The 27,400-nt window shown below is 43.4% G+C and overlaps 1 protein-coding gene across 1 annotated transcript in view; it reads left to right on the top strand.

The window, feature by feature from the left end:
• The window catches only part of Ogdh (oxoglutarate dehydrogenase Nc73EF), a 109,352-nt gene extending 82,624 nt beyond the window's left edge, over positions 1-26,728 (top strand). Inside the window, exons 17-22 of the mRNA XM_075684325.1 lie at positions 1,951-2,022; positions 7,217-7,342; positions 13,832-13,904; positions 14,926-15,089; positions 15,925-16,079; positions 23,771-26,728. Of these exons, the coding sequence (XP_075540440.1) occupies positions 1,951-2,022; positions 7,217-7,342; positions 13,832-13,904; positions 14,926-15,089; positions 15,925-16,079; positions 23,771-23,867 (687 nt within the window). The 3' untranslated portion in view covers positions 23,868-26,728. The remainder of the gene's footprint in view (positions 1-1,950; positions 2,023-7,216; positions 7,343-13,831; positions 13,905-14,925; positions 15,090-15,924; positions 16,080-23,770) is intronic.
• Positions 26,729-27,400: the final 672 nt, after the last annotated feature.

The raw sequence follows: 27,400 nt of genomic DNA, 5'->3' as shown, positions 1-27,400 counted from the left end.
GGTACACCAACATCGCTAATGCTTGTACTTGAAATCCTGTGGTTTATTCAAAGCCTAGTAACATGATTAACTTAATACAGTCAAACCTCATTACAACAAAGTTGCATCCGATATGTAAATGCCTTTGTTATATCCAATATTCATTATCAGCAGACACATTGACATTGCAATTATAAAGTTAAGATCATGTCTATGTGAAAGAAATGCAAGCGTGATGCCTCCTATGGGCTGGCAAATGGTCTTTGGTGGATTTTGATGGCCTATCGGCGCCTTGCCATACCTGTACATGGCACGGAAACGATTGCATTGCACCGTCAATAACACAACCACGCAATCGGTGTGGTCGCATTGGATCAGCAACTTTGCTTGCTGGCTGTGGTCGAACCAAGCCAAGCTGCTGGCCTAGATGTGCATACGTGTACCTGAATGTCGAGTGCTTAGGAGCTTCAAAGAGACAGTTCAAGTTGCTATTGCATCTCTTGCTGAGCACAGTCATCAACCAATCTTTTAGACTTGGAGGGGGCCACATGTGTACCTAAACTCCGCTACTGGCTGCGAGTCTAGCCCATGTGTGTGTTCTTGTGTTTGATTACCGATGGGTAGCTCATCGCCAGCCATTGTGCCATCTGTCGGGGAATTTTCCTTGTAGATGGACACACAGGTGGTAACCACCGCCACCTTATTTTTACCACACGACCACAGACCACACTCGACCTTGAGTCCAGAAAGTGGAGGGCAGCTATTCCCCTTGCCTGGAGTGGTTGATGAGATTCAGTGTAGATTTTAGGGGGGGATTTCAGAGCTGAAGTGGCATAATGAGAAACTTGGTGCCAGCTCCACAACACTGGAGCATAGACAGGTTCCTCAAGCAACTGGGAAAAAGCTAAGGGTAACCCTCCTTTTCAAATCGGCCAATAGCGCATCCCCTGTTTATTACTATCCAACTACTGATACCTGCATCTCGTCTAAGCTCCGAGAGCACATAATAGCCTCCAATGTCATGAATTACTTGGAAAAAAATCAATTTCCCTTTTCCCTATCAACACATTTTTAAGAAATTTGACTCTTGTGAAATGCAACTCACTGAGTTTACCCGTCACATATTACTTTCCATGGATAATTTTTTTCAATGATGCGGCAGCTTTTTAGACATTAAAAATGTCTGAAAAATTGAGTAGCACACCATGTAACATAAGAAATTTAGGTTGCCATTAACATTGATTCTAGGGGTAGGTGACTCAAGTCAGCATAATCGCATAGGTCTGAAAAGCAAGCCACCTGAAAACTTGGTCAGTGACTTTTTTTTTAGATGTTTGTTTCCATATTACATATTTTGAGCCATGTGGAAACTAAAATTTGCTTCATTAAAACCGATGCCATGTCGGCTCCCGCATATTCAGTTTCGTTATAGCAGGAAATGGACTACACCATGAAAATGAAGCATGGACAACCATATTTTTTTACATTTTTATATCTGATAATTTGATATATTTGTTTTCATTATATCAAGCTTTGACTGTACTAGTAAAAAGATTAATTTGTACTGTGTATCGGCAGTCCTTGTCACATGTTGTCATTGCAGTAATTCATAAATTTCTTTCTTGAACCATAGTGGACGTTGTTTTAGTAGACGTTGTACATTTTTATACACTTGTGCTGTAATTTAATGGGGATAACTAAACACTAGCTTTTAAGTCAACAGCACTTCCTCCGGCTATTTAATTATTGAATAATCTTCCAGACAACACTGCCTTACACCTAAATTGGGAAATATTTTGTAGACAACATGCATTTCTTTTTTTTTTATGATATGGTGCAACTTCCTGGTGCTAGCTTTCATTTTTCTCAGGTTGCGTACAAATTCTGATGTGATGCCCCATCATTCCTTTGCTGCCCCCTCCATAGTCCCCTGCAGAGTATTTCAGGAAATCTTTTTTTAAATTTACACAGGGTCCTGAGCACTCAAGCGGCAGGCCTGAACGTTTCCTCCAGCTCTGCAGTGAAGAATCCGATGTCTTTCCAGTGAGTACCATCAAGGATTCACAATATACCATATAATTCTCGTGTAATATCCAGGTTGTGCTTTTTGCTTTGACGATAAATACAGCAAATATGAATGCAGCAATAAATATCAAAGCACAGTTTCTCTAAATTGCCCGTGAAATGGTTGGTACTCATAAAATCAAACGTATATTTCTTGCAGTTTTTCTTTTACTTCATGCATTCAAAACTGTCCGGCAGATATATATATATATATATACTTTAGGAATGCACTTCGAACCTTACGTGCAGTAATAGGCCACATTTTATGGAATAGAAATTTTAGGGGGTTGAGTTCATGGCTAGGGCATTAAGCTCGGAGACATCCTTCTGCATTCATATTAAGAAATAACAAGGAATACTATCTGGGATTGACATATGGGTTCTCTTCTCAAGTGTTACAGCTGTGATTAGTGGTTACTGACATGCACGGTACCGTAGACACTCGTGCAGGGGCCACAGTGTTTTTTTTTTTTCTTACAATTTTGACAAGGTGTGGCGTTTACACGGGACCAAACCTTTTGTTCAAAATGGTTCCAGCATAGCCTTGACTAGTGCGCACCCCGGATCCCCTAATGTACAATTGCATTAGAGGTCAACACGCAGCTCTTGCCATCTACTAGCGGCACGCAGAAGTATGCGTCGTGAAAAAATTCGCCAGTGCGCGTGTGGCATTGGATCACCAAGCGCAATTGCTTTTCTGTTGGAAATCTTTTTTCTCCAAATTTTGGGCTGCCAAGTTGGAGCTGTGGCCTTTACACGAGTCTATATGGTGTGTGTGTGTGTGTGTGTGTGTGTGTGTGCGTGCGTGCGTGTGCATGCGTGCGTGCGTGTGTGCGTGTGTGTGTGTACGTCTAAGGTATGTGGCCGAAGTATGACATTCAAGAGCAAATTGCTTGCGCCAGTATACTTGACACAGGGTTGCCATGACTCACTTTTTGAGTAGATATTATGCTGCAGTGCTAGGCTGAGCAAAAGGCTATTGCAGTAGACTTCTGATAATTTGACTCCAGTTAATTCAATCTTTCAGTTAATTCGATCCTTACTGGAGGTCTCGGCTGGCACCCAAACATTTCTGTGAGACAAAATTTTCGTTATTTCAATCTTGAAATTAGCCTTTGCCAGATAATTTGAACTTGGCTCGTTACCGTGCACGCGCCCGGCCCCAACGGCAACCACAGTTGGTGACTCCGATAGTGGGAGTGCCTGTCTTTACAGCGCTAAATGACTCAAACACACATCATCTGTCGAAATGCCTATTTTCATCCTGACTTGGGAAGGTTTTAAAGAGAAAACAGTGGCTCGCAATGAATTTTAGTATATAACTGGTTATATAGCACACCATTTTTTTCCCAAGATCACCCAAAACTTGTTTGGCCTGTGCAATCCAATACGAAACCAAAACCAAACTGCATTCGCAATAGTCTACTGTCAGTCAGCCTAGCCAGTGTCATTGCCATTGCTATCGCAAGATGGCAACATGGATGCTGACAGAACCAGTTCTCACATAGCATAGAGTCAGTATACTAACTAGAGAAAAAGCTAGGCAAAAAAAGTGGCAACCGCAAAAGCACCATCATGTTGCTACCTCTCAATATCATAACACCAAATCTATTCAGAAATATGCGACAACAAGTATTTACACAAAGCACGCAAGTATTAACACTGTGTAAAGTTCATTCCGTATATTTTTCATAAGCGTCCGATGGCTATTTATAAAATTTTGATGTAAATTTATGGTGCATGAATGAATGTGTTTGCAGGCACCTGGGCTAGATGGTGCTACCATCTTGAAGGAGGCTTAGGATACGGTGATTGCGCGTCTTATCTGAATCATATCTCGTCGTCTATGCCTGTACACCTTTGCCGAGTAGCAACATGGTGGTGCCCTTGCAGTTACTGATTTCATTACATAAGCGCTAGAGCACTGCATGGGCTCGGGCCGGGCTTGGGTCGGGCAAGCTATCTCTATTGCGGACCCGGGCCGAGCTCGGGCCAAGGAGCTTCGAGCTCGGGCATCGATCCGTCCTGTAATAGGTCCGGGTCTTCGTCAGGCCCTTAATAGGTCGCATATGCTATTGATGACTTTTGAAAACTACTTGCTATAGGTAGGAAAAACTTTATTTCATCAGCGTTAGGCGGGGTGATTAGGCGTGGTTTCTTCAGGTGGGCCAGATAGCCGTAAATTTATGTTTGATAGCGACTTCTTCAGCTCGTTCTATGGCCTGGAGTTGTGTGTCTAGGCTAGAACTGCTCACGACGGCCTCCCTTGCTTCAGGGTCAGGGAGAGGCCATCAGGTTAGGAGGAGGCTTGTCCTGCTTGCAGTCCCAGATTATATGCTTCGGTGTTGCTAGTTCCCCTAAGTATCTACTGAGTGGGCTCAGCCACGTGGACACAGTGAAAACTATCTCTAGAAAATGTCCTGTGCTGAAGATCGTATCTTCACAATTACCAAGGATTGGACCATGCTTCGCTTAAGTTCATGGGCTAACGGGCTGAACTGGGCCGGGCTGGGCCAGGCCAGGCCCAAGTCTTTCGGGTCCGGGCCGGGTACGGGTAAGGTTTGAAACTACCGAGCTGGGCTCGGGCAAGCCACCACATAGCACTTTCGGGCTCGGGCCTGAAAAATACGGCCCATGCAGTGCTATAATGGGCGCTATGGGGAGCTTTTCCTCTAGAGTTGGTTATATTAACTCTATGTCACATAGCATGACAGCGATGCACCACTTTCAATCTTATTACGAAAGTGCATTCAAACAATAAGTTTATTTTTACGTGTTTAGCTAGCAGCGACAAGTCGCACCAAGTGTTCTTTGCATTCTGGAGAATTGCATGCATTGCAGGACAAACTAGCGAAGTGGTTAGCCTAGGCCATCATTTTGTTTGCAATTGTAGCAGAGTTTGATACATGCAGAATATCAAATGCACCATAGACCGTACATAGAACATGTTGTGGTTCTTCATAGACAGCAATAAAGTGCTGTCTTTGAGCAATGACGATGAACTTCATTAACATACAAATATGTGTAAGTGCGGTGCCTATGTACAGGCCACACCTGTTTTCCTGAAAAGAATATTTTAAAAAGGAAAACATTCATATAAGGGCCACGCCATCGCTTTCCACAACCCACACTGCCAATAGCCGTCAAAGCGCGTGCGCGCGTGCACAAGCTTCCAGGCTCCGCCCACTGATAGCACATGAGAATGCGGCTTCAGCTTCTTTCCCTCCTTTGTGAACTCACTCTATCCATATCAGCTATTGCCATCAGCACCGTTGGCTTTTGTGGAAAACTTCCGCATTCACTTGACGAATAATGTTAAGGAACAACTGTTCCGTATCTGCAAAAAATGCAGCTTCAGCTTCTTTCTCACCTGCGTGAACTCTATCTATCCATATCAGCTATCGCCATCGGCATCACCAGTGTTAGCTTTTGTGGACAGCTTCAGCACTCACTTGATGGACAATGTTAGGGAGTGAACAACTTCATTGTATCCCCACAAAACGTGGTTTCAGCTTTTCTCACATTCGCGAACTCTATCTATCCACATCGGCTATCGCCATCAGCATCGTCAGTTAGCTTTTGTGGACAGCTTCCGCAGCCACTTGACGGGTAATGTTAGGGAACTGGTGGGCTGTATCTGCATAAAACGTGGCTCCAGCTTCTGTCACACTTTTGTGAACTGGATATATTCATATCGGCTATCAGAATCAGCAGCGTTGGCTTTTGTGGGCAGGTTCCGCAATCAGTTGTCAGATAATGTTAAGGAACAACTGCACCATATCCACACAGACATGGCCGCTATTCCGGGTGGCAGTGCTATCTTGCTGCAACCATTGGACGTCAGCGTAAATAGACTGAAGGCAGTACATAGAATAGCTGGCTCACGGTATAAGGTGCAAATTTTGCCTCAAGTTTCTTCTGGATTCCTGAATTTCTTTTTTATATTGTGAGAAAAATTGTGTTAAAGATCTGTTGCTGTCTACTGAAGTTCTTTTAGTCTGGGAATTTTCACTCCAGAAGTCATGGAAGGCCTGTAAAAGTGTGGGGAATTTTGAAAAAGAGTTGCAAGACACCCCCGTATATGTGGAAAAAATTTAATTGAAAATTGTTCTGAGGTTGAAGCATCCATTTGAGATCTTTTACCGAGCTTCAGTGTTGGCGTAATATCAGCGCTAAAAGTAAGTGGAACATGGTGCTGGAGGTCAAGCTACTTAATACTGATAATTCAATACGAAGTGACAGATAATTCAAACTGTTCTGTTGGTCCTGGAAAAGTCCTATATATATTAGAATAGAGAAAAGCGTCTATTAGTTCCAACTCCCAAAACCATGCAAAGATTATTTCAAACAATATCTCTTGCTCCCATGCACAACTTTTCGGACAAACCTGAGCCAAAGGCGAAGGTTCGATCTGTGATTAGCTACCTTAATGTTTGGTGTAAAAATAATGGGGAAAGACATACAGGAAGCTGAGACCTATAAGCAGAACAGTGCACACCCTCCTTTCACATCCGACTTAGAAGGAGCAGGAAGGAGCCCCCAGCGTGCGCTTGATCACGTTACTGCGTGCTCACCTACACCCGCCTCCTAGCATGCGCTCGACCACGTCATCTCCAACTTTGGGCTCGCGTCAAGCCACTATCTTCTTGGCTCACTCTCGCACATTTTCCCTCACTCCCACAGCAATCTTATTGCCCTTGGATACTGAACCCAAGGCTTCTTCTAGCACATGTGCTGATGGAGGAAAGCTAAGACTTTTTCAATGCAAGCTCAGTGACGCTTTTGGTTTTGCGCGCTGTACCGCATAATTGATTGGGCGCTGTACTTGAAAGAGCTCTCAGTAGTTCGAACTGTTTTATTTGAATAAATTTCCCCTCCCCTTGGAGTTTCAATTAAGTGAGATTCTACTGTACTTATCTGTGGCAAAAGTAAATGAAGCACATTCCTGAGGTCATACTGCATGATTGGGAATTTGAGGGCCGTGTAACACCCATGCTTAAGCATACATGTGCCACAGTTGAAGGTGAGCCAATTGTGCTGTCCGATTGATACAGGTTAGGTTGTGAAACCACATTCTTTCTAAATTTTGCACATATAGTACAGCATTGCATTGCTTTGGGAGGAATTAGTGGCACCCCCTCTCAGTTGTGGCTCTGCGTTCTTCTGCTGACAGACCATCGATGAGGACTTTCCCATGCGTCAGCTGAACGACATCAACATGATTGTTGCCAATTGCACGACGCCTGCCAACTACTTCCATGTGTTGCGGAGGCAGATTACCTTACCCTTCAGGAAACCAGTGAGTATTGGCATTGCAGTTTCTTTCTTTCTTTCTTTTTTTTTTTCAGCTGATTGGTTTCACTGTGCCCTCAATGCATGAGCATGGTTTCTGCCTGGCAACACAGTCATCCTCACCATTGCTGGGCTTAGACACTAGGAAACCCCGAATGAAGGGCTGAGGCTATACTGCTAATTGATAGATTCACTGGTAATTTTTATTGAGGTTCCTTGACGCATGCTCCATGGAATGCTGCAGCGAGTTCATTTGCTTTCCTTTCAGCCATGGCTGCCATTCACTAATAATGGCTAGTGGTTGCCTTTCTTCTGGTGGCAGTTGAATGGAATACTATACAGTGTTTATTACTCTGTTGAGCAGTCAGCTAGCCTTCTTCCTACGGGCCCTTATGTTTAGAATGGACTGTTGTATGAGTTAAACTGGATTTTAGATCAGAATGGGCTTGCATAGAAAAGGAAAAGAAACTGTGTGAACTGATTGATCGATTAATATGTAATGATTGATTTAACCTTGTGGAAGCATTTAGAAAAAGATATACCTTTGGCAAAGACAACAAGAAATAAGAGCGAGGAACACGCCTGGTGCTAACAACGACCTAAACAAAACCAACTTTTTTTTTCTTGTGTTATTACGCTGGCACTGTCAAAGATAAGTTGTGCAGTTATAGCCCCCATTATAGTACTATTTACTGTGCTTTCCCAATGGCCCGAAGCTGACAAAGCCAGTCACATTCTTAAAGGAGGCGTCATCAATTCCTTTAAGAATGTGGCTGACTTTGTCAACTTAGGGCATCTTGTCATTGACTCGCTGGCAGAGTGCTAATACATCTTGAATGTACACAATGTACGGTTCAGTAGTTGTTTGGGCCGGGCACTAAAGTTCCTTTTTGGCTGCTCGCTGGCATCCCACTGGCTTCCCAAAGAGTTGCTGTAGCTTTTGTTTGCAGGTGTCCCAAATGGTCAATTCCTCCTGGTGTGTTTGGAACCAAACACAGTTCCCTTGAGGTAATAGATGATGTTTGCCAGCGTTATAGTCCGGTACCACCAGTTGTTCTTGCTGGCTTGTTCGTGTTTGATTAGCCATTCTTCGACTTCCATGGTGTCAGTGCCGGAGAAGGAGCCAGGATCTTGGAGTTTGGTCAAGACAATCGGTGTTGTGGTAGCTGAAGCAAAGGGCCTCTCAGTCGACATGGCCAAATGACTCACAAGATGTCCGCTGCGAAATTCCGTGATGGGATCATGATGTAGCCCGCACCTCCACCAAAATGTTACGGGGAGATCTACAGAAAAGGGGGTTTATTTACACTATGTGCAAGGAGACTAGAAATGTGGCTGCAACAACGAAGATGGCAGACAATAGACCTCACTACGTCCTCCTCTTGTTTGCTCTACACTTCAGCATCTTCTACGTGTGCAGGACAGTTAGCTCATAACATGTAGGAGCTACTTGACCACTGGGCTACCATTCTCGGCTAGGAATCTCTTTAGAGAGAGCATTGTACACTCTGGTTGGAAAGAGAATTGAGATTTTGTTTTCAGCATCGTTCGCTTTTGTAAAGAAAATTTAACACTATATGCAGGGGAGCTTGCACTAACTTTGCTCATAACTGGTTTGTCTTGTTACCTAATAACTCCTTGTTATATAACTCACCGCAGCTCTACTGTGATGTCTGAACCCTCACATGTGGTGGCACTTCCTACATGCACCGCCGTTATGTGGCGTCAACAGAGGGGGAAGTGGTGGCACTGCTATCTGCGTTCATTGTAAAGGAAGGAATAAGCCCTCAGGGTCGCCTACTTCATTGGGCTGGCAAATTCGTTGTAAGGGTCTTCGTGGTATAGATGTTCACAATGCACTTGACAGGTTTGAATTCGGCTGGGACATACAAAATTCTTCACCATAACCTACAGGTCATTTTGTTGTAGCGGTGTTCGACTGTATGTACTAGTATGTGCATCGGTGCATCTGAGTCCAGAAGCAGCTGGACTTGGCACCACAGATCTGACCATGTCCTTGCATCAGGCCAGTGCTGAGTGGTATTTTAACTTCAACATTGTGCTACGTGCCATCCTATCTCAAGCATATATACAATTTTATTCTTGTTGTGTGTGTTCGGGGGGATAGGGGAAGTCAGACATAAAAGTAAAATGTTTGTTCAAATACACTCACATGGTTCCAGTTCTTACAGCTTTAGTTTCTGTACATCTTTTCACAGTCCACAGCTACTGCACAAACACTCTTGTGTGCCTGTCACTGTAAACACAGAAGGGAATTTCTAAAAGCCCCGTTCGCTACTTAAGCTTTCTCGTGATCGAAGGCGTAAGCGCATGTTTTGCATTTAAAGGAAGCCAAAACAAAGAGGAAATTTTCACAAATGTGAGGGTCACTAGGATCTTGTGAAATCAAACACCTTGCACCTCTCTCTCTTTGCCTCTGACTTGCAGCTAGCAGCACAGCAGTAAGTAAAGATGAATTCCACTGATTGACTTGGAGAAGCTTTCCTTTGCTTAGCAGACACACGGTAGTTATTTGTCCAGTTAGTTCCACACAGGATGGCAAGTTCTTCTTGGGGATTTAGTAATGCTTTCTGTAAATCTTTTGGCAAAAACATTCTGTTGTAGTGGATGAATCAGACAAGCATGCACCAAGGAAAGCCTTTTCAATATCAGCCATAGGAATTCTCCAAAGACATGCTGTAATTGCATGATATGAGAGATGCTTGTCCTTCTGAGGAGTACTGACTTGTACCTTTTGGCTCATAGCAGACGCCACACTTTTACCGAATATACCAGTATATCGATGGATCTTCTGCCACCAGTCTGCAGAGGAAAAGGAAAATGTACATATTTTTCTGTGAAGAGACTATGACCACAATTTGGTAGGGTTATGTATAATCTTTAGGTGCTGGAAGGTGGCAGCCCACATAATGTCAGTATATAGAAAGTGAAATGCTGCGTGGTGCAGAGCACTGACATTTATCTGATTTTAATAATAAGCTGCACTAAAATAATTCGTGAGTTGCAGTGTAATCAAAGGGAAGCCTCCATGGCCACCAAGGGTATAGGCCATCCCACTTTAATATTGTTCGGCAGCAACTTGTTAGCAAAGATGTGCAGAATGACCTGGATACTGATGATTATGCTTTTCCAGTGACATTCTAGATAGTAACCAATCATCATGAACATATAACACTTCACCACTTACATGCTCACGCAGTTAAACCTCAATAGTATACCGAAGTCGGTAAAGTTGGCAATTTGTTTCGTTATATTGAAATTCGACCTTTTATGCAAATAAGTACTGTTGTTGATAAATTTTTCCTACGTGATAGGAACTGCTAAATTTTTTAAATTATTGTGCAATCTGAAAAAGCAAATCTGATTGAGAAAAAAAGTTAATTTTGTTGAATTTGAAAGCCGGCAACGAAAGATATGGTTTCATACCGTGTCAACGATATATTCACATCAGCGGTACGAAGTGAAGCCTAGCACGCTTTTGCGCCCACTCGGGCCCCGCGACTGATAGTGTCGCCCACATTGGGACGACGTTATCGTGGTAAGGGCTGTCAGCGGGCACTGAACGCTTTGTCTGCTGCTCGCTTTAAAGGTCTCCGAAACTCGAGGTCATGCAACCTCCACTACTATATGCGCATGCCACCCTGCGCCCCCGTTGCAAATTCTGCCCTTACTGTTGAGCAAAAATAAAGTATGCTATTGGTGATGCTGTAATTCATTGCCATCCCATATGCAGAGGCATCATTTTGCTTAGTTAAAAAATTCCTTGAAAGGAAACTAATGACCCTGTAGTGAGTTGTGGAATGAAAAATAATTGGTGTGACGTTTAGAAATAGGAATATGGCACTACAGTTTAGACAGCAAATGTAGGTAACTGACACTACTCAACATTGAGAGAAAGAATTAGGCAGGTTGCATAATGCATAAAGGAGATGACGGTGATCTATTAGAATAGCAGTGCAGGTACCAAGGAATGGGAAACAGAGGATTAGACAAAGTGATAACATTAGGAAACTGGAAGGCACAGGGAAGAGTCAGCTGGCATGAGCTGACCATAGATGATGAAATGACCTTGATAGTGTTCTTTAAATAATTTGTACATGCTTATTGCCTTGTATTTAGATACTAGCATTTCCTTATGTCTGCCAGTCTGTTCGACCAATCTAGAGATTCTAGGCAAAACTATGAGGCAACTCTTTGGTTCATACAAGCTGTGCTTTCTCATTTGTCACTTGCAGCAGCTTTTGACTTGTGGCTGATGTTGTGGCTGATGTTCTTACGAGCAAAAGTTATGCTGTTTCTTAGCAGCGCAAGAGGCAATGCATTCATAACAGACGCACAAGGCACATATATGAGAGCATGTAGACCTACTATGGCTATGAGTGTGCTTAAATTGTAAGGACAGGAAGGGTCGAGAATGCTTTTCTACTGCCACTGCTCCAAGCTAATGCTCACATCAATATAAATGTATACCAGAAGTCTATCTTTGCCCTTTCCCCCAATGACTAGGTGTGGGTGTAGCAATGTTCTGTGGTTGTCAAAGAATTGGGGGGTTTATTGGTTGCGTAGGCACAGTTAGCATATTGGTGGCTGTGGTGGCATAGCTGCTGTTTAAGTCAGTGGCTAAGGCGCTTTATTGCAAAGCTTGAGGGGGAGGTTTTGATAACACTGTTTGACTACACTGTTCTGAATATAACCATCACTCCGGTACCATTTAAAAAACAGGCAAGAAGTAGTGTGTTCGAGATTTCAGCATTAAAATGATGGCAAGATTTTGCCATTGAACAGTCAAATCCTTTGTTGAATTTAATCAATGTTATGTTCTCGCTACCCTATCTACAGCTACAAGGAAACTGGTTTGGAATTAAAAACTTTGTGTAGCTCTGTTTGTTGAAGGACATATGAGTTGCCTTACTTCTTTGCTGTTACTGTAACTGTAAATAACTGAGTGGACATCTGAATTGTTACAAAAAATTAACCCAGCCTAATTGTTGGCAAAGCTCCAGGGACAAGCTAGTTTTGTTATGTTAAATCATCACCACTTCTACTGCTGCCTTCTGTTGATAGGCAGTGCAGCTTCATGACAATGCACTCGTCTGCATTGCTGTGACTGAAGCTGTGATGTGAAGGTAAAATTTCTGTACAGCATCCATTCTTAATTTTTGGGGTGGATTACATACACGAGAAAATACAACGCCTCATAGACTCACTATACTCGCGGACTACTTTCTGTGGCAATGAAGGGAAAGCTACGGAGGCAAAGCATGCACGAGTGAGAGCATCTGAAAGTACTCCTACATATTCATACGCTTTAGTTTAATCGGGGAAAAAGAAAACCTAAGCAGCTTATTTGCAACAGCTAAATAACACAAAACACACCTCTGAGCGTTCAAGTTTGTTTGTCTTGCGGTTTTTCTGCATCTGGGCGAACTGGTAACCATCACACGTGGAAGCCTTGTCGAGTTCCGAGAAACCCAAAAGCGCTGCCAAACGCTGCCTGTCTAATTGACACTGCAACACATGGGTGGAAGCTCTGCTCCCATAGCTTTCCCTTCATTGCCACAGAAAGTTATCCACAAGTATAGACAGAGCTCTCTTGAACCCCTTGCATGCCAGCAATAATTGTCTCCGCTGGCATGTGAGAAAGGAAAATCAGGTGATCGGTGGCATTTCCTTTCACTTTGTGAGAGTGCAAAGGAAACTACCATGTCTATTGCCTTTGGCTGCCAGGATTGTTCTATGAGTTGATTTCTTTGTTTGATGGAGCAAGGGCGGTTTATAAACTGAGAAGCTAGTAGTGTGATAATGTGGCATTCAGCCACGTCACTGCCCATAGCCAGCTGAGTGATTGTTGGATTGTCTTTATGGTTTTGTGTTTGAACACTTCTCATTGGCTATGGCCATGCCAAATAATACGTTGGGGGCCTGACTGAGTTATACCAAAATGGTCCCTTGGTTTCTTGGACCTCACATATGCTAACCTGCTGAAATTGAGCCACCCTAATTGGCCTGCGTTTGTCAGGACCATGTAAGTGATGCTACTAGCTGCATTTCCTGCACTGCATTACGATTTGCTTTCCTTCCCTTTTTTTTTTTTTTTTTTTGCAAATGAAAGGGGCCCATCGTGTTTTTATGCAGTGTTTTGATTTTGATATATATTTTCCTCAAGCCTTGTCATGTTCCAACATGTAGCCGATGATTTAGGACTGTAGTAGAGCTGGTCAACTTTGCCACCATTATTCCTGCGGCTTATCCCAGATTTTTGTTTGTAGTGTAATAAAGCCTTGCTTTATTTCCTACTTTGCGACTATAGCACTACATTGGTGGTGAAAAACAAGAAAAAAATACAAATGCTGTCATGTCAGTTAAGGCCACTTCGGAAGCCCAGTCCGGTAAACAAAAACATAAACAGTTGGTTAACATGGAGACAGTGGACTCTGCTCCAAGAGGTGAAGGCTGTTACTTTTCCTTTTTGCAGCTCATCCTTCTGACGCCAAAGTCGCTGCTTCGGCATCCAGAGGCCAAATCGCACTTCAGTGAAATGACTGAAGGTATGTGGGTTCTTGACTCGCACTGCAATGTATAGTGTACTAGTGCTGCTGGTAGCAGTAATCCATTATGTTGCATTTTCTGTAATCACCAAAGGAGTTAAAATTTAAAATGATTTTATTAATGAATTCTGGAATGTTGGGAGGAATACAGTTGCACCCAGTGCTCACATCGCTCAAGTTCGTGTCGGGTACCGCCTTTATCAGTTAGTCGTTTTAGTGGTGTAATTAGCTCTTTCTCATGACACAGAGAGCAAAGCACTAAACTCATCCTTTTCTTTTGTACAAACAAGCGATAAATAGAAACCAAACTTTATATTGCAGTCAGTCAGTGAACGAAAGCCCATGGCTGCTGAGGTTGTGGGTGTTGTACCTGGTCTTGCGGATTGGACACTCATGGGGCCAAGTGCGGAAACATCTTTGTGCTAAGGTGTCTGCGAGTGTTCAAATGGGCAAAGGGGAATGAAATTATTCTTCAGCCCTTCGTTAGGCAATTTTAGAATGTTGGCTCAATGATTAGCACCACTGCGTGTGCACCGAATACAAGTCAGAGAAAAATAACTGTGTGGAAACCATCGAAGACGATTGTAATGTAAGTAAATAGCCTGAACAAACAGACAAGCTATTGAACGAACGTTTTCCTTGCCGTGGGCTCCACAAAACTCGCGGGAAACAGACCCCTCCCCCTCCCCACAACTCTTTTGTGTGAGAGCTCGTGCCTCTCCCTCACTGCCTTTGTGTTGTAAGTCCAACCATCAACCACCAACCACTGACTGCCACCGACCATGAAAGCAGCCAAAAGAGGCTAAGAAAGTTATTTGCTTTTAAAAAAATGGTGCCAGTATAGTTCCAGCTTGTAGTAGTGCACAAGATTTGCAGTTTGTTTGCTTTCTTTTTTTGCTTTGTTCAGTTTTGTTCATGAAATAGCGATTATCAGTTACAGGTAGCCATAGGAGAAAAAGAGCACCATCAGAGGACGTTATCCTCTGCTAAAAGGTCAGCGCCGTCTGTGGCTTGCTTGCAGGTACATCGTTCCTGCGGCTCATCCCAGATAGTGGCCCAGCTAAGGACAACGCATCGGCCGTGCGCCGCCACCTTTTGTGCTCGGGCAAGGTGTACTACGAACTCACCAAAGAGCGCAGGGCACGCAACCTCGACTCTGAAGTGGCCATCACCCGTGTCGAACAGGTAACCTGCCTGCCTTTTCTGTGTATTTTTCTGCAACCTGCATATTGAAGGGGTGCTGCTGCAACTTGTCTTGTGATTGTAGCAAACTTGCCTGCCCATTCATTAGGTAACATTTACATGAAAACGTGGACATACATGGAAGAGAATCTAGAATCCCATTCAAAAGGTGGAGTGTTCTTTGTTGTGGGTTCCTGAAATTTCGCTGCTATTTGTGCTGCAGGATGACACCCACCATTAAGCAAGTGACTTCGTTGAATGCCCTCAAATGTCATGGAACAATGGGGGCCAGTTCATGAATTGCAGGAATAACATTGAGCAGGGTGGGCAGAGAAAGCAAAACAAAAGAAGTGAAAATAAGCTAACTGCAGCAGTGCCGTTCCCCTTCGTGAAAGCTAAAATTGATGATGAGGAGTGCTTGTTCTTGAGTGTTATGGAGTGGTGGCTTAACATGAAGAAAAGAAATTGTTCTATGTGCATGCATGCATGCACACACATACTCTTTCTCTTTCATGGGCCATAACTTTATTTGATAACTTAGTTCAGTGGCAGACAAACTTAAATTTGTATTGAATAGAATAAAGTTGGGTTAAGTTCTCTCTTCGTTTCAGTTTTGGGGACTTCTGCTCCAGGTTACTTGCATACATACTATGGCCTTGAGCAGTTCAAATATAAATGTGAGTAGGCTGCACAAGTGTGCGAAATTTGGCTAGTTGGTTTGAGTTAAGCATGGCAATAATGATGCAGTAGTCAGGAGACAGCAAGGCAGACAACGTAGGCGCTGTAGGGCACAACCGAGATTAGTTGCAGTTGACATCATGGTGCTGTCCCTGCGCAGCTCTGCCCATTCCCGTTTGACCTGGTGAAGCAAGAGGTTGACCGGTACCCCAACGCCGAGATCTCCTGGGTCCAGGAGGAGCATAAGAATCAGGGCTTCTGGTACTTTGTCCAGCCACGGCTGCAGACTGTGGTTGCCCACCAGAAACCCATCCAGTAAGTGGTCCTTGCCAGCACTGCCTCTGGCCCGAACGCATGACTGGGGTGTGGAAAACTGCAGGGGAAAACTGCGGTATAGTTAGGCCTCGGCATGTGCACATTCTTCGCACTTCAGGTAGTTTAGCAGGACTTGTTGATGCTTAGTGGATCACCCCAAGTGCTACTTTTTTCGCTATTGAAGCATTATTAAGTTTGATGGTGTATGGTGTAGCACTGCAGCTACTGCAGAGCTTTTAATGGGATGTTTCAGATCAATCCAAACTGCAGCTTCAATTTGTAAGCATGTGCAATACCCCTGTCTTATCTGACGTGCATGCTGCGCCATGTGCATGAGCAGACGCAGTTGCCCAGCAAACATGCTTCTGACCTCTTTTGGTGCAGTATATGTTGTGGTTCTGCTGGACCATTCTAGGCACCGCACGATGGGTGGCTCAGGTGGATGATCAACAGAGATGTTCTGTTGTGATGTCTAAACAAGAGCCTAGCAACACACAGGAAGTGTTGAAAGTTTCAGGAAGGAAAGTGTAAGCAATCTTTTCAGTGAAATTGTAGGCTTGGTGCAATAACTTAGTGCAAAAAGAAGGGTGAAAGAAGCAAGGAATGCGCCTTCATTGCTAGGTGACACCTGTTTGGGTGGAGCTTGCACAGCCGGTGCACAGAGCATGGCACATGTTTAGAACCCATAGAGTTAGTATAATAACTCTAGAGAGAAAGTGGCGTGAAAAATTTGGCTATCACAAGGGTGTCATTGTGTTAATACATTGTGGCCAATGTAACTATCTCCAGAATGGCTAAAAGTAAATTTATGTAACGCTAAAAGTACTCGAAATATAATGCAAAAATAACCATTTGCCTGTCGCACGTATATGTGGACTATGTGTAAAGTTAATTCCATAAATATATATTTTAGAAAGAGCTGATGGCTTTTTTTTTTCTCATTTACTGTGCTGAGTCATTACTGAGATGGTTCATTTTCAGGCAATTTAACTAGATGGCACCACTGTATACAGGAACGCTTGAGATCGCTTTCAATGGCATGTCTCATTTAAATCACGTCTTCTTGTCTGCACTTGCTGTTGACTCATACTGAGCGCTCATCTTTTCCTTTACTAGACGTGACAAACACAGAACTCTTTGTTAAATATGATGAATTGTTCTGCCTCATTATACAATCATGTTGTGTACCATTATATATAATATTGTTGTGTGCCACTATTTTTCTACTTCTAACTTATGGGAGCGGTCTTATTACAAACTCTAGCTTTCACTCTCGTGAGAAGCAGAATACATATATCATCTTAAAGTGCAGCACAAGATCTCATATATGTGTTGTAAGGTCTGCTAGTTATCACGCTCACTCCTTGCTTCAGGACTACCTTGACAAATAACTCTTTAAACATAAGTGACACCACATTTGTACAACAATTCATTCAGATATATTTCTTCCTTCTTTACTCAGAGATACCCCGCTTTGCCCGGGGGCGTGCAAGCAGGGGGGGTTACAACTTGGAAAAAAAAAAAAACATCTTCATTGGTACAGCACACTTGGTCACAAGATAATCGATTCCACTCTGTTACAGTTTGGGCAAAAAATGAATTGGCATAAAGGTTCGTTCTAGTTCGGTGTTCTCGAATTTTAAAGTCATGATCTGTTCTCTTATATACATAGTGCGGTGGTTTAAAACAAGTGCCTCTATTAATTTCAGTTTTGTTATTATATATGCTAAATAGCAATTTTAATCGCAGTTTCCTTGGGCGAGGCGAGAGCGCTTCCCATCCGAGCTCACTTTTCATTGCAGTGCAGCTCTCCTCTCGCTTGTATGGCCCATGAACGAACCTTGCCGCTCTGTTTCGTATTCTCTCGATTTGGTCGATCAAGGTTTTCTGGCGAGGGTCCCAAACACGACACGCATACTCCAAGATCAGACGAACGAATGAAATATAAGCAGTATTTTTTAGGGCAAAAGGTAAAGATTTCAAATTTTGCTGAATAAAATTTAGCGCTCTGGCAGCATTTGCAACTACATTGCTCACACGTGCGTTCCAAGAACAATCACTTGAAAACGGCACACCCAAGTATTTATACATAGATTGCTGGTCAATAATATCAGTGTTCAAAAAATAACGGGTTTCTATTATTTTCCTTTTTTTTCGTGAAAGACGCATGAACACATTTTTTTGTATTTAGTTGCATTTTCCACTTCTCACACCATGAGACAATGTTAGTAAGATCAGCCTGCATATCGATGGAGTCCTGTTCATTATTTATTTTTCTATACACTACACTGTCGTCGACAAACAAGTGTAAACGCGAAAATATCCCGGCAGGAATATCGTTAATATAGACTAAAAACAATAGCGGCCCTAAAATAGACCCTTGAGGAACACCCGATGTGACCTCGACCCAAGGAGAAGTAGCGCCGTTGAGTATTACGCATTGCCGACGCTGCGACAAGTAATTGGCACTCCAGTGACACACTTCCTGATTAACATTTTCCTCATAAAGTTTTTGAAGGAGCAATGAGTGACAAACCGTGTCAAACACCTTTCTAAAATCAAAGAAGACACAATCTGTTTGCCCGTTCTCATCCACCTCAGCCACTAGGTCGTCATTTCGCCATCTTTTCAGCAACACTGAGGATGAATTGCTACGAATGATTGCGAACCTTAACCTAAATAGTTTAAGAGTGGGGTTTAAGATTAATATGCAGAATACAAAGGTAATGTTGAATAGCCTGTCAAGCGAGCAAGAATTCATGATCACCGGTCAGCCTCTAGAATCTGCACACAAGTATGTTTAGGTCAATTACTCACAGGGGGCCCGGATCATGAGAAGGAAATTTACAGTAGAATAAAAATGGGTTGGATTGCACACAGCAGGCATTCCCAAATCCTGACTGGGAGCTTACCACTGTCATTGAAAAGAAAAGTGCACAATCATTGCATTCTACTGGTGGTAACATATGGGGCAGAAACTTGGAGGTTAGCAAAGCCACTCGAGAACAAGTTAAGGACTGCACAAAGAGTGATGGAATGAACAATGTTGGGCATAACTTTAAGAGACGAGAAGAGAGCGGCGTGGATCAGAGAGCAAACGGGGGTAGCTGATATTCTAGCTGACATTAAAAGAAAAAAGAAAATGGAGCTGGGTAGCCCATGTAATGCATAGGGCAGATATAACTGGTGGACCTTTAGAGTTACAGAATGGGTGCCGAGGGGGAAATGAAGTGCACTCAAGGACTGCAAAAAATTAGGTGGGGTGATGAAATCAGGAAATTTGCAGGCGCAAGTTGGAATTGGCTTGCGCAAGACAGGGGTAATTGGCGATCGCTGGGTGCGGCCTTCACCCTGCAGTGGACACAAAAATAGACTGATGATGAATAATGATGAATTAATATATTGACATGCAGTAACAGTATATTTTCTCTGCAATTCCTTACTCCCAAAAGCTGACGCGGTGCTTATTGTTCTGATACAAAAAAAAAAAGGTACTATTTCGTGACTCATGCTGTGAGTGCGTTTGTGGCTCTTGCTTGCTGGTGATTTCTGGCCATTTCATGAGCACGACTAGTGGTCACATATTTGAAGCTGCACTAGAGCAGTAAACGATACTAAGCATAAAATAATATGAAACTACAGTCAAACTTCGTTAAACCTTAGTTGGCCGGAGCTCGGAAAAAGTATGTACTAAATGGTAGTACTGCTTAGCCGAAATAGCATGAGATCGCCCACTTACCTGTCAAAAACGGAAGAGAGAGTGTGATGAAAGGGGAAAAAACGTGCAGTATTTATTTACTTCGCGCAACAAAAGTGTTATTTTCGTTCGATGCTGCGGCAGCCTAGCAGCGACGACAGTGGCCTCAAACTTACTGAAGCTGCGAGCCAGCTTTTCAACCAGCCTCCTCTTTTCGGCAAACACTCGCATTGCAGATTCCTCGTTAATGTTGCATATTCTCCTTGCGCGGGCGCGGTAGCGTTGCAAAAGCTGCGGGGCACCTTTTCATTGCGGGGTACTGTTCTCGTCGCGACGATTGCATTCATGAGGCTGACGCAACGCGCGGCCACGTGTGTTACAGCCCACATGATGGATCACGACTTCAAACAGCACGCATACGCCCTCACCTGCAAACCAATGCCACAGGAGCATACTGGAGAAAATATAGTTGTTTCTCCAAGACGTGATCAGAGAGTGGGGTCTGCCCAATAAAATCCTGACTTTTGTCATTACTCACGACGGCAGGAACTTCATTTCAGCTGTTGCCAAATCGCAGTGGTCAGGAGTACTCTGTTTTGCGCATACCCTGCAGCTGTGTATGAATGATGCTAAAAGAGAAGTGGCAAGTTCTTCCCAGCTTTGTGCGAAGTGTCGAGCGACTGTGGGTCGCTATAAGAGAAGTGTGCGTGCACATGCACGGCTTATGGACATTCAAGAGGACATGCACGTCGTCCAGCATGAAGTGATTCAAGATGTCCCCACACGCTGGAACAGCGAGTACCCCATGATGGAGAGACTCGTCACACTCGTGCCCCTATTTCAGTTGAACTTTGCGAATGTGATGTGGACAACTTGAACTCCAAAGAATGGAAATTCAGCTGAAAAAGTCTTAAAGCCCCTAGACCAAGCAACGACCGAGCTGTGCGCAGACCGCTACCCTACACTTTCTCAAGTGACACCTCTAATGCATTGTACATAAGTGGTGCTGCATCGGCATGTGTCTGAAGGTGAAGAAGCAGCATCATTTGGAAAGAGCCATCTGTGCAGTCTTGCAACAAGGTTCTCTGGCTTAAACATGGCACATGTTCCAGCAAATGCAATGCTAGTTGACCCTCACTACAAAAACATTTGCTACACTGAAGAGAGCCAAAAAAAGTGGGCAAAAGCCACACTTTCAACTGCAGCAAATGAGCTCATGCCAGCCCAAAACAATTGTGCCCGGACATCTGTTTGCCCAGACATGGAGTGCACCTGTGAACCTTTTGCACCTTTTACCTGTGAACAAGGCTCCCGTGTGGGAGCCGAAACGTCTTCTTTTCTTTTAAATCTTTATTTGGTCGGCGAAGTGCCCCGGGTTTTTGTTAACCTTTTAACCAGACATGGAGAAGCTTCCAGCTAACACTCTGGGGAGTGTTTTTTCTTCATTAAGCTCCAACATAGTGCAAAATAATGCACGTGAAAGTGTTCCTTCCCAAGTGGCAGACTACTTGGCTAACCCTGTGCTTCCAAGGTCAGAAAACTCTTTGGAATGGTGGAAGAGCAACGGCAGCCGGCTGTACCCAGCGCTGGCCAAGGTTGCACAAAAGTACCTCTCGATTCCTGCCACACAGGCAAGGAGCGAGAGGCTGTTTTCAACAGCAGGAAATGTTGTTAGCAGCTGGGGGGAACTGCTGCTCCCAGACCACGTGGAGCAGCTGGTAGGTTTGCATGAAAACTTGTGAATGCAGTAAAGAAAAGCAGTGTGTGATTCCTGAATAAAATTCAACTGTTAATAGTTGTCAATTTCACAAAATGCTGTGCCTACATGTGTTCTAATTCTGTAAAAGCGGTGTAAATCAGTTGGGTCATGATAAAAATCCTCATTTTTAAAAATATGTGGTATATACTATTCGAACCATTCGATTCGAAATTATTCGACCAAATCGCTATTAGCTTCGAATTCGCTTCGAGGTTCACTATTCGCCCATCCATAGTGTTTTCATTTCACAATATATTGAGACGAAGAGTTTGAGGCTGAAATCGCCACACCGCCTGGCAATGGGTCAGTGCCTTCTGCACCTTTGCGGAGGGGAGGACAATATGGCAATGCTAGCATGATGAGCAGCATCAGAGCCAGCTGTTGGAAAAGACAATGAGGAATGCACGAGTAGTGGCACAAGTGCATTTGCATGGTTACACCAACGCCAACGCTTAACGCAGGAACCGGGCACCTAAGAGCTGCACTTCAAAATTTGACACCCCCAGCTGTAGTTTACATCGACATGATGTGAAGCATTGCACGAATCGTTGCTGCACCAGCAACCCGAGATGCATTTCGTTATTTTCCTATTACATAGTGTTTGAAGATGGCGACGGGAAACCTAAGCGAAATTGAGCTAGCGGGCTACACCGTATGCTGCCAAAGTGAAACGTGGCTCTCACCTCGCACTGCCTGCAGCGGGGAACGGCGGCGCGTTTGGGTAATCACCTACTAAAACCGTGCAGTATGCTTCCGACTGCACTACACCCCACTCACTGTAAAACAGATAAGTGGAGATGCCTATCGCAGTAGGGTTGGCAGCAATAGCTGTGGATGTGGCGTGCAGTGACCTGGGAGTAGGTTTGCTGTTATCGGAATAAGAAACTGAGTGCATGCCGGTGTTTTCATGCGGGATAGGCGGCCAAGTATTGCGGTGAAGCTGCTGTGGTGGGCGGGTACTGTTCTCGATTGTGCGCACCTCGCATATTTTCATGTTTACATGAGATCAAACGGCTGGAAAATGTATTGTACGATAGCCGTTTGACAACGTACTGAATGTTGGTGCTGAAAGATTGTGTTTTCTGGGAACGTATGAACTGGTAAAAAATAAGCGTAACTCAGTTGTGTAAATTTTTGTGTTCTCGATTGTGAACGTTGCCGCCAGAAAATCGTATGTAATGGAATTTTATCCACGAGGGTCTGCTGTATGAACACTCTGGTGCGGGGCCCCCTGCCCTTGCAAAGAACTACTCCCGCACCTCTGTGCCTCCCCGCTCACTCAGCCTAACGTGTCTTACCTTTGTAACAGAAAGAGTCCCATTCCCGCATTTTTCTCCTCCTGCATCGTCTCAAATTTTCAGAGCTCATGACCCACACCTCCCTGGGGGCAAGTTGCAAGGCATACACTTTCTCTGCCATGTTGTCCCTAGCCTACTGCTTCGGTTGCTGTCAAGGATAGACTGAAATCTAAGAATCCCCGGATTTTAGAATATAAGTTCATAGTGCTGAGGCATTGTTAACGTTTAGCTTTAGGTGCACGTTAAAGAACCCCAGGAGGTCCAAATTTCTGGAGTCCCCCTTACAGCATGTCTCATAATCAGATCGTGGTTTTGGTGCATAAAACCTTATAATTTTTTGTTTAACCTGACCCTGAAATAGAATAACGATCATTAATCTGAAAAGTTAAGTAATCTGGAGTTCGCAGTACTGAAATATTTTTACATTGAAACTGTATAAGCAGTAAGCATGGCATTTATTAAAAGTTTGTTAATGTGGTGTTCACACTAATGAGGATCGCACTGTATTTTGAATTGTGGCGCATTGGCTCATATGTTGTGTTGCTGTTTTCAGCTGGGCTAATGACCACTGTGCTCTGCGCCCATGTTGTAGTTTCAATTGAAACCATCAATAGGAGATGGACAGAGGTTGAAGCTGGCAACTCTTTGATGGGCAGTAGGGTCATAACATCTCGTGCCTAGTGCGAACATTTGCCCAAGTAGTGCATGTCGGTTCCATGGTTCTTCTCTGTTCCTTGTTTGTGCCACACATGTGTGCATGCATATGGGAGGGATAGAAATTATCCATGGAATTGCAATGTACACTGTGTAGTAGTCTGCTTTCAGAAAGGGCAAAGTAGCTTGGGACATGTCAAACGAAAGTGATAAAAGAATGGGGGAAGGAGTTCTTCATTCCCTAGTTACTGTTGCTAAGCGACAGCTTGTGTGTCTGTTACAGGTACGTGGGCCGTGCTGTCTCTCCATCAACGGCGACGGGCAGCAAGCACACACACAAGAAAGAGTCTGAGAAGCTTCTCAACGACAGTTTTGCTTGAGTGTGCTGTCTTGGTTAAAAATGAGGGAAGGGAGAGGAACCTTTATATTTAAATCCAAGTCAAGATAAGGAAGTGGATGACAGAGCTGTTGCTGTTGATCGTTCCTTTTGTAGCCGAGACACGCTTCTTACGTTTTTAGAAAATTGGCCTTTTATGTTGCCACAGCTTTCATGAACGGCACCAGCACATCTTGGCAGTTGCTGGGGCCTTCGCTAGCTTCGTGCACCACACGCTGTGAAGCAGATCTGATAGAAACGGCCACGTCCCCGAACAGCAGGATGAACTCTTGCGTGCTGTTCAGGGACGAGAACAGCAGCCTGATTTTATGCCGTGTTAATGAATGTTGTTGCACAGTATGTTTTTCATTGTGCACTAAGAGCGTAGTCTCTTGTCATGCAAACTTGTCCCTGTGAAGCACCAGTGTCTTATCATTGCAGTGGAGGTTTAATAGGCCTGCAGCGCATAGCAACAAACGTGACCAGTCTTTGAAGATGAGGCCCCTCCGGTCTGACATTATTGCTTCCTTGCATTGGTGTGTTGTGTGGCCTTCGTTATGTAGCAAACTTGTTTCTGCTCACTGCTGTTATATGTGATGCTAAACGTGTGGTCAGCAAACTTTTTTTTTTTGAGCAGGTGTACTGGATATTGCTGATGAGCACTTGAGGTGCACTTGAGCTGTGGAACAGCAGAGTACAAGCAAGTAGTATGGTGAAATTTGCTGTTCTTTCGGTGGTTAAGTTAACCATGCTTTTTAGGCGCTGTGGCTTCCTCTTTAGAGCAACGCCGTTTGGAAAGGTTTGCAGAATGATGATGTAAGGCACGAGCTTATGCATTGTTCAAGTGACTACTTGCTTTTTTTCCTGGTTATGTCTGAAGGCTGCTTTGCAAGGAAGCAAAGATCAAGCAAGCAATGCTCACACAAGAGAAAGTAGTTTTCTAGTGCAAGAAACACTGCTCTTGCATTATAAGTGTAGGCCAGTGAGTAGACTTTTGCCGACTCTTATGTAGGTAGGGGAAAGAAATGTGCAGGAATGGGCAAAAGTGCATCAATAATGCCTGTGCATTGCAGTGAGAGCTTTTAATGGCGAGTTTTCTATGACCAGTACCATGAAACTTATTTGCCATAGTTTATGCATGAATGAATACTAAAATATTGTTTTTAAATTTATATGCACCCAGGAAGAAATGTAACCTCAGCACACAACTCTGTTAAACATCCAGGGCTTCAAATCAATGTATTGCAAGTATTTTATGTCGATGATGGCAGTCTTCTTTTAATAAGGGAAGCTTTCATTTGTTTTATATGGAGTCTGAAAGTAGGCCACTGGCTGCTCTTTTTAATCTTGTTCCAAATAACAGAAACGAATGTCTGGTAACTGATGCAGCAGTTATAGTGGCTATAATTGTGTGAATCTATGCAGTTGTACCGGAATGCTAGAAGATGGAAAGAGAATGACAGTTATTTCTCTTCTTGGAAACTGACATTGTCAGCACTGAAATCTTTTACTTCTGCGTAAGTCGAAGTTAAGGGGGGGGGGGGGGGGCAAGGCACTTAAAAAAAACAATTTCAATAAAATTGACACAGTTATTGTATATTGTGAGCCGGTTTGAAAAATGCAATTTTTTTTTATAGTTTTTATCATATTGAAAAGAGGAGTCTTTGTTTGGAGCCTAATTAGCTAACTAACAGCAACTTGCACGGTAACGTGCAGCACACGGAATCTATTGTGAGTGTTCATAGTGTGTTATAAGCTATAAATCATTGTTTTAGGCCATTTTGAAGCAGGGTTATAGGTTGTCAAACTTAGTCATAAAACATGCCCATATTGATATTTTTCGATTATCAAGGTGAGCATTTTTTATGACTAAGTTTGACAACCTATAACTTTGCTTCAAAATGGCCTAAAACAATAATCTACAGCTTACAACACACTATGAACATTCACAATAGAGTCCGTGTGCTGTACATTGCCGTGCAAGTTGCGGCTAATTAGCCAATTAGGCTCCAAACAAAGAACATCCTCTTTTGGATATCATAAAAAATATTTATCATAGAAAAAAGATAATTGCATTTTTCAAATCAGCTCATAAAAATACAATAACTGTGCAAATTTCATTGAAGTTGTTTAAAAAGTGAAAATGTTTTTTGAAGTGCCTCGTCCCCCTTTAAGGCCAGTGGTGTAGAGAGGGCTGTGGTGGTTTCTTGAAAAATCTTTTAGACTTTAATGATGTTATTTGACTTGCAGTCTTCATTGAGCCAGTACCGTACTGTCTTGTGCTTAGTTAATTCAGTTGTTACTGGCCCGTTTTTCGACTGCAGTCCTTTCACTTGCATTAAGTTTCTGACCCAATGTAGGTTCGGGAAAAGGCGTGCAGTATTGAAGAACAGCATAGTGACATGGAATGGCTGTGGCATGAAAGATACAGTTTCATTTGTTTTCAATGATACCTTGTCCCACTGTTACTTGAGCATGTGATGCACTGTTGACTACATTTTGTTTTGATTTTACATTTTGTTCCAAGGCGCGCATTGTTATTTAAGCAGTTCATTCCTGTTATGTAGTGTCATAGCTTTTCTTCTTTCTAATCTTGCTTTGTGTTCTAGCAGAGGTTGCATTTTCTGATGTCACAGCTTTGTCTCTGCATTTTAGCAAGTGTGCATCTCTTAGAAGATGCAGATAATTTTACCAAAATCACTGCTTCCCCTTGTAAAAACTTGTGTTCCTTGTGGCCTCATTGCTTGGCTCTGGCACACACAGAAGCACTTCTGAAACTCGGCAACTCTGTTTGTAGTGCTTAGTTTTTGCTTTGAAGATGGAGGTCATTGTGTTTTTGCAGTAAAAGTGTTTACAAGCAACGTTGATCCAGGCCCATTCATTTGAAAGCAGCTGGTGTGTCAGGAAACCAACCACAAGACTGAGCAGCATTGATCAACGCCATCTGTTAGGTGGAAATTGGCACACTTTCCTGCCCCGATGCCTTCCTTCTAGCCTAGCAATGTTAAAACAAAGAACTGCCCTCAGTAATAATGAAATGGGGCCTATACTTTGTCTTCAGCATGAGATGAGACTAAGCGACAACTGATTTCATTATTTATGTCTTGCTCTTGTGACGGAGAGCAAGTAACACGAGCGAATAGGATCAAAGCACCATGTTGCTATGCAGTCATGGTAACCGGTGGGAGCCGTCCGGTAAATGCCAGAGCCTGGTAAGCTCAACGCATGCGTTGTTGTGGTAGCCGGTAGTGGTAAGACGGTAACTATGCTAAAACTGCCTTTTGACAGGACGAGCACAACCTACCGAGTGCATCATGTCCAAAAACATACATCGACACAGTTTGTATAGTGCAATTGTGCAGACAGAATGCGACAGAACGCATCAGCACAATCCGGGAAGGATATCCTGTAGCTATATGGCAACATCGAAGTGTCACTCACACAGGCATTTCCTCTTTTCATAGTGTTATAAGTCCCCATTAGTTCTAGAGCATCCTTACTTTTACTATTACCTGACATTAAAGGAACGCGACTAAA

The sequence above is a fragment of the Dermacentor variabilis genome, chromosome 1 (assembly GCF_050947875.1).
Source record: "Dermacentor variabilis isolate Ectoservices chromosome 1, ASM5094787v1, whole genome shotgun sequence".
Lineage (NCBI taxonomy): Eukaryota > Metazoa > Arthropoda > Arachnida > Ixodida > Ixodidae > Dermacentor > Dermacentor variabilis.
The sequence above is the reverse complement of the archived record's forward strand: the minus strand, read 5'-3'. Positions and strand labels throughout refer to the sequence as shown.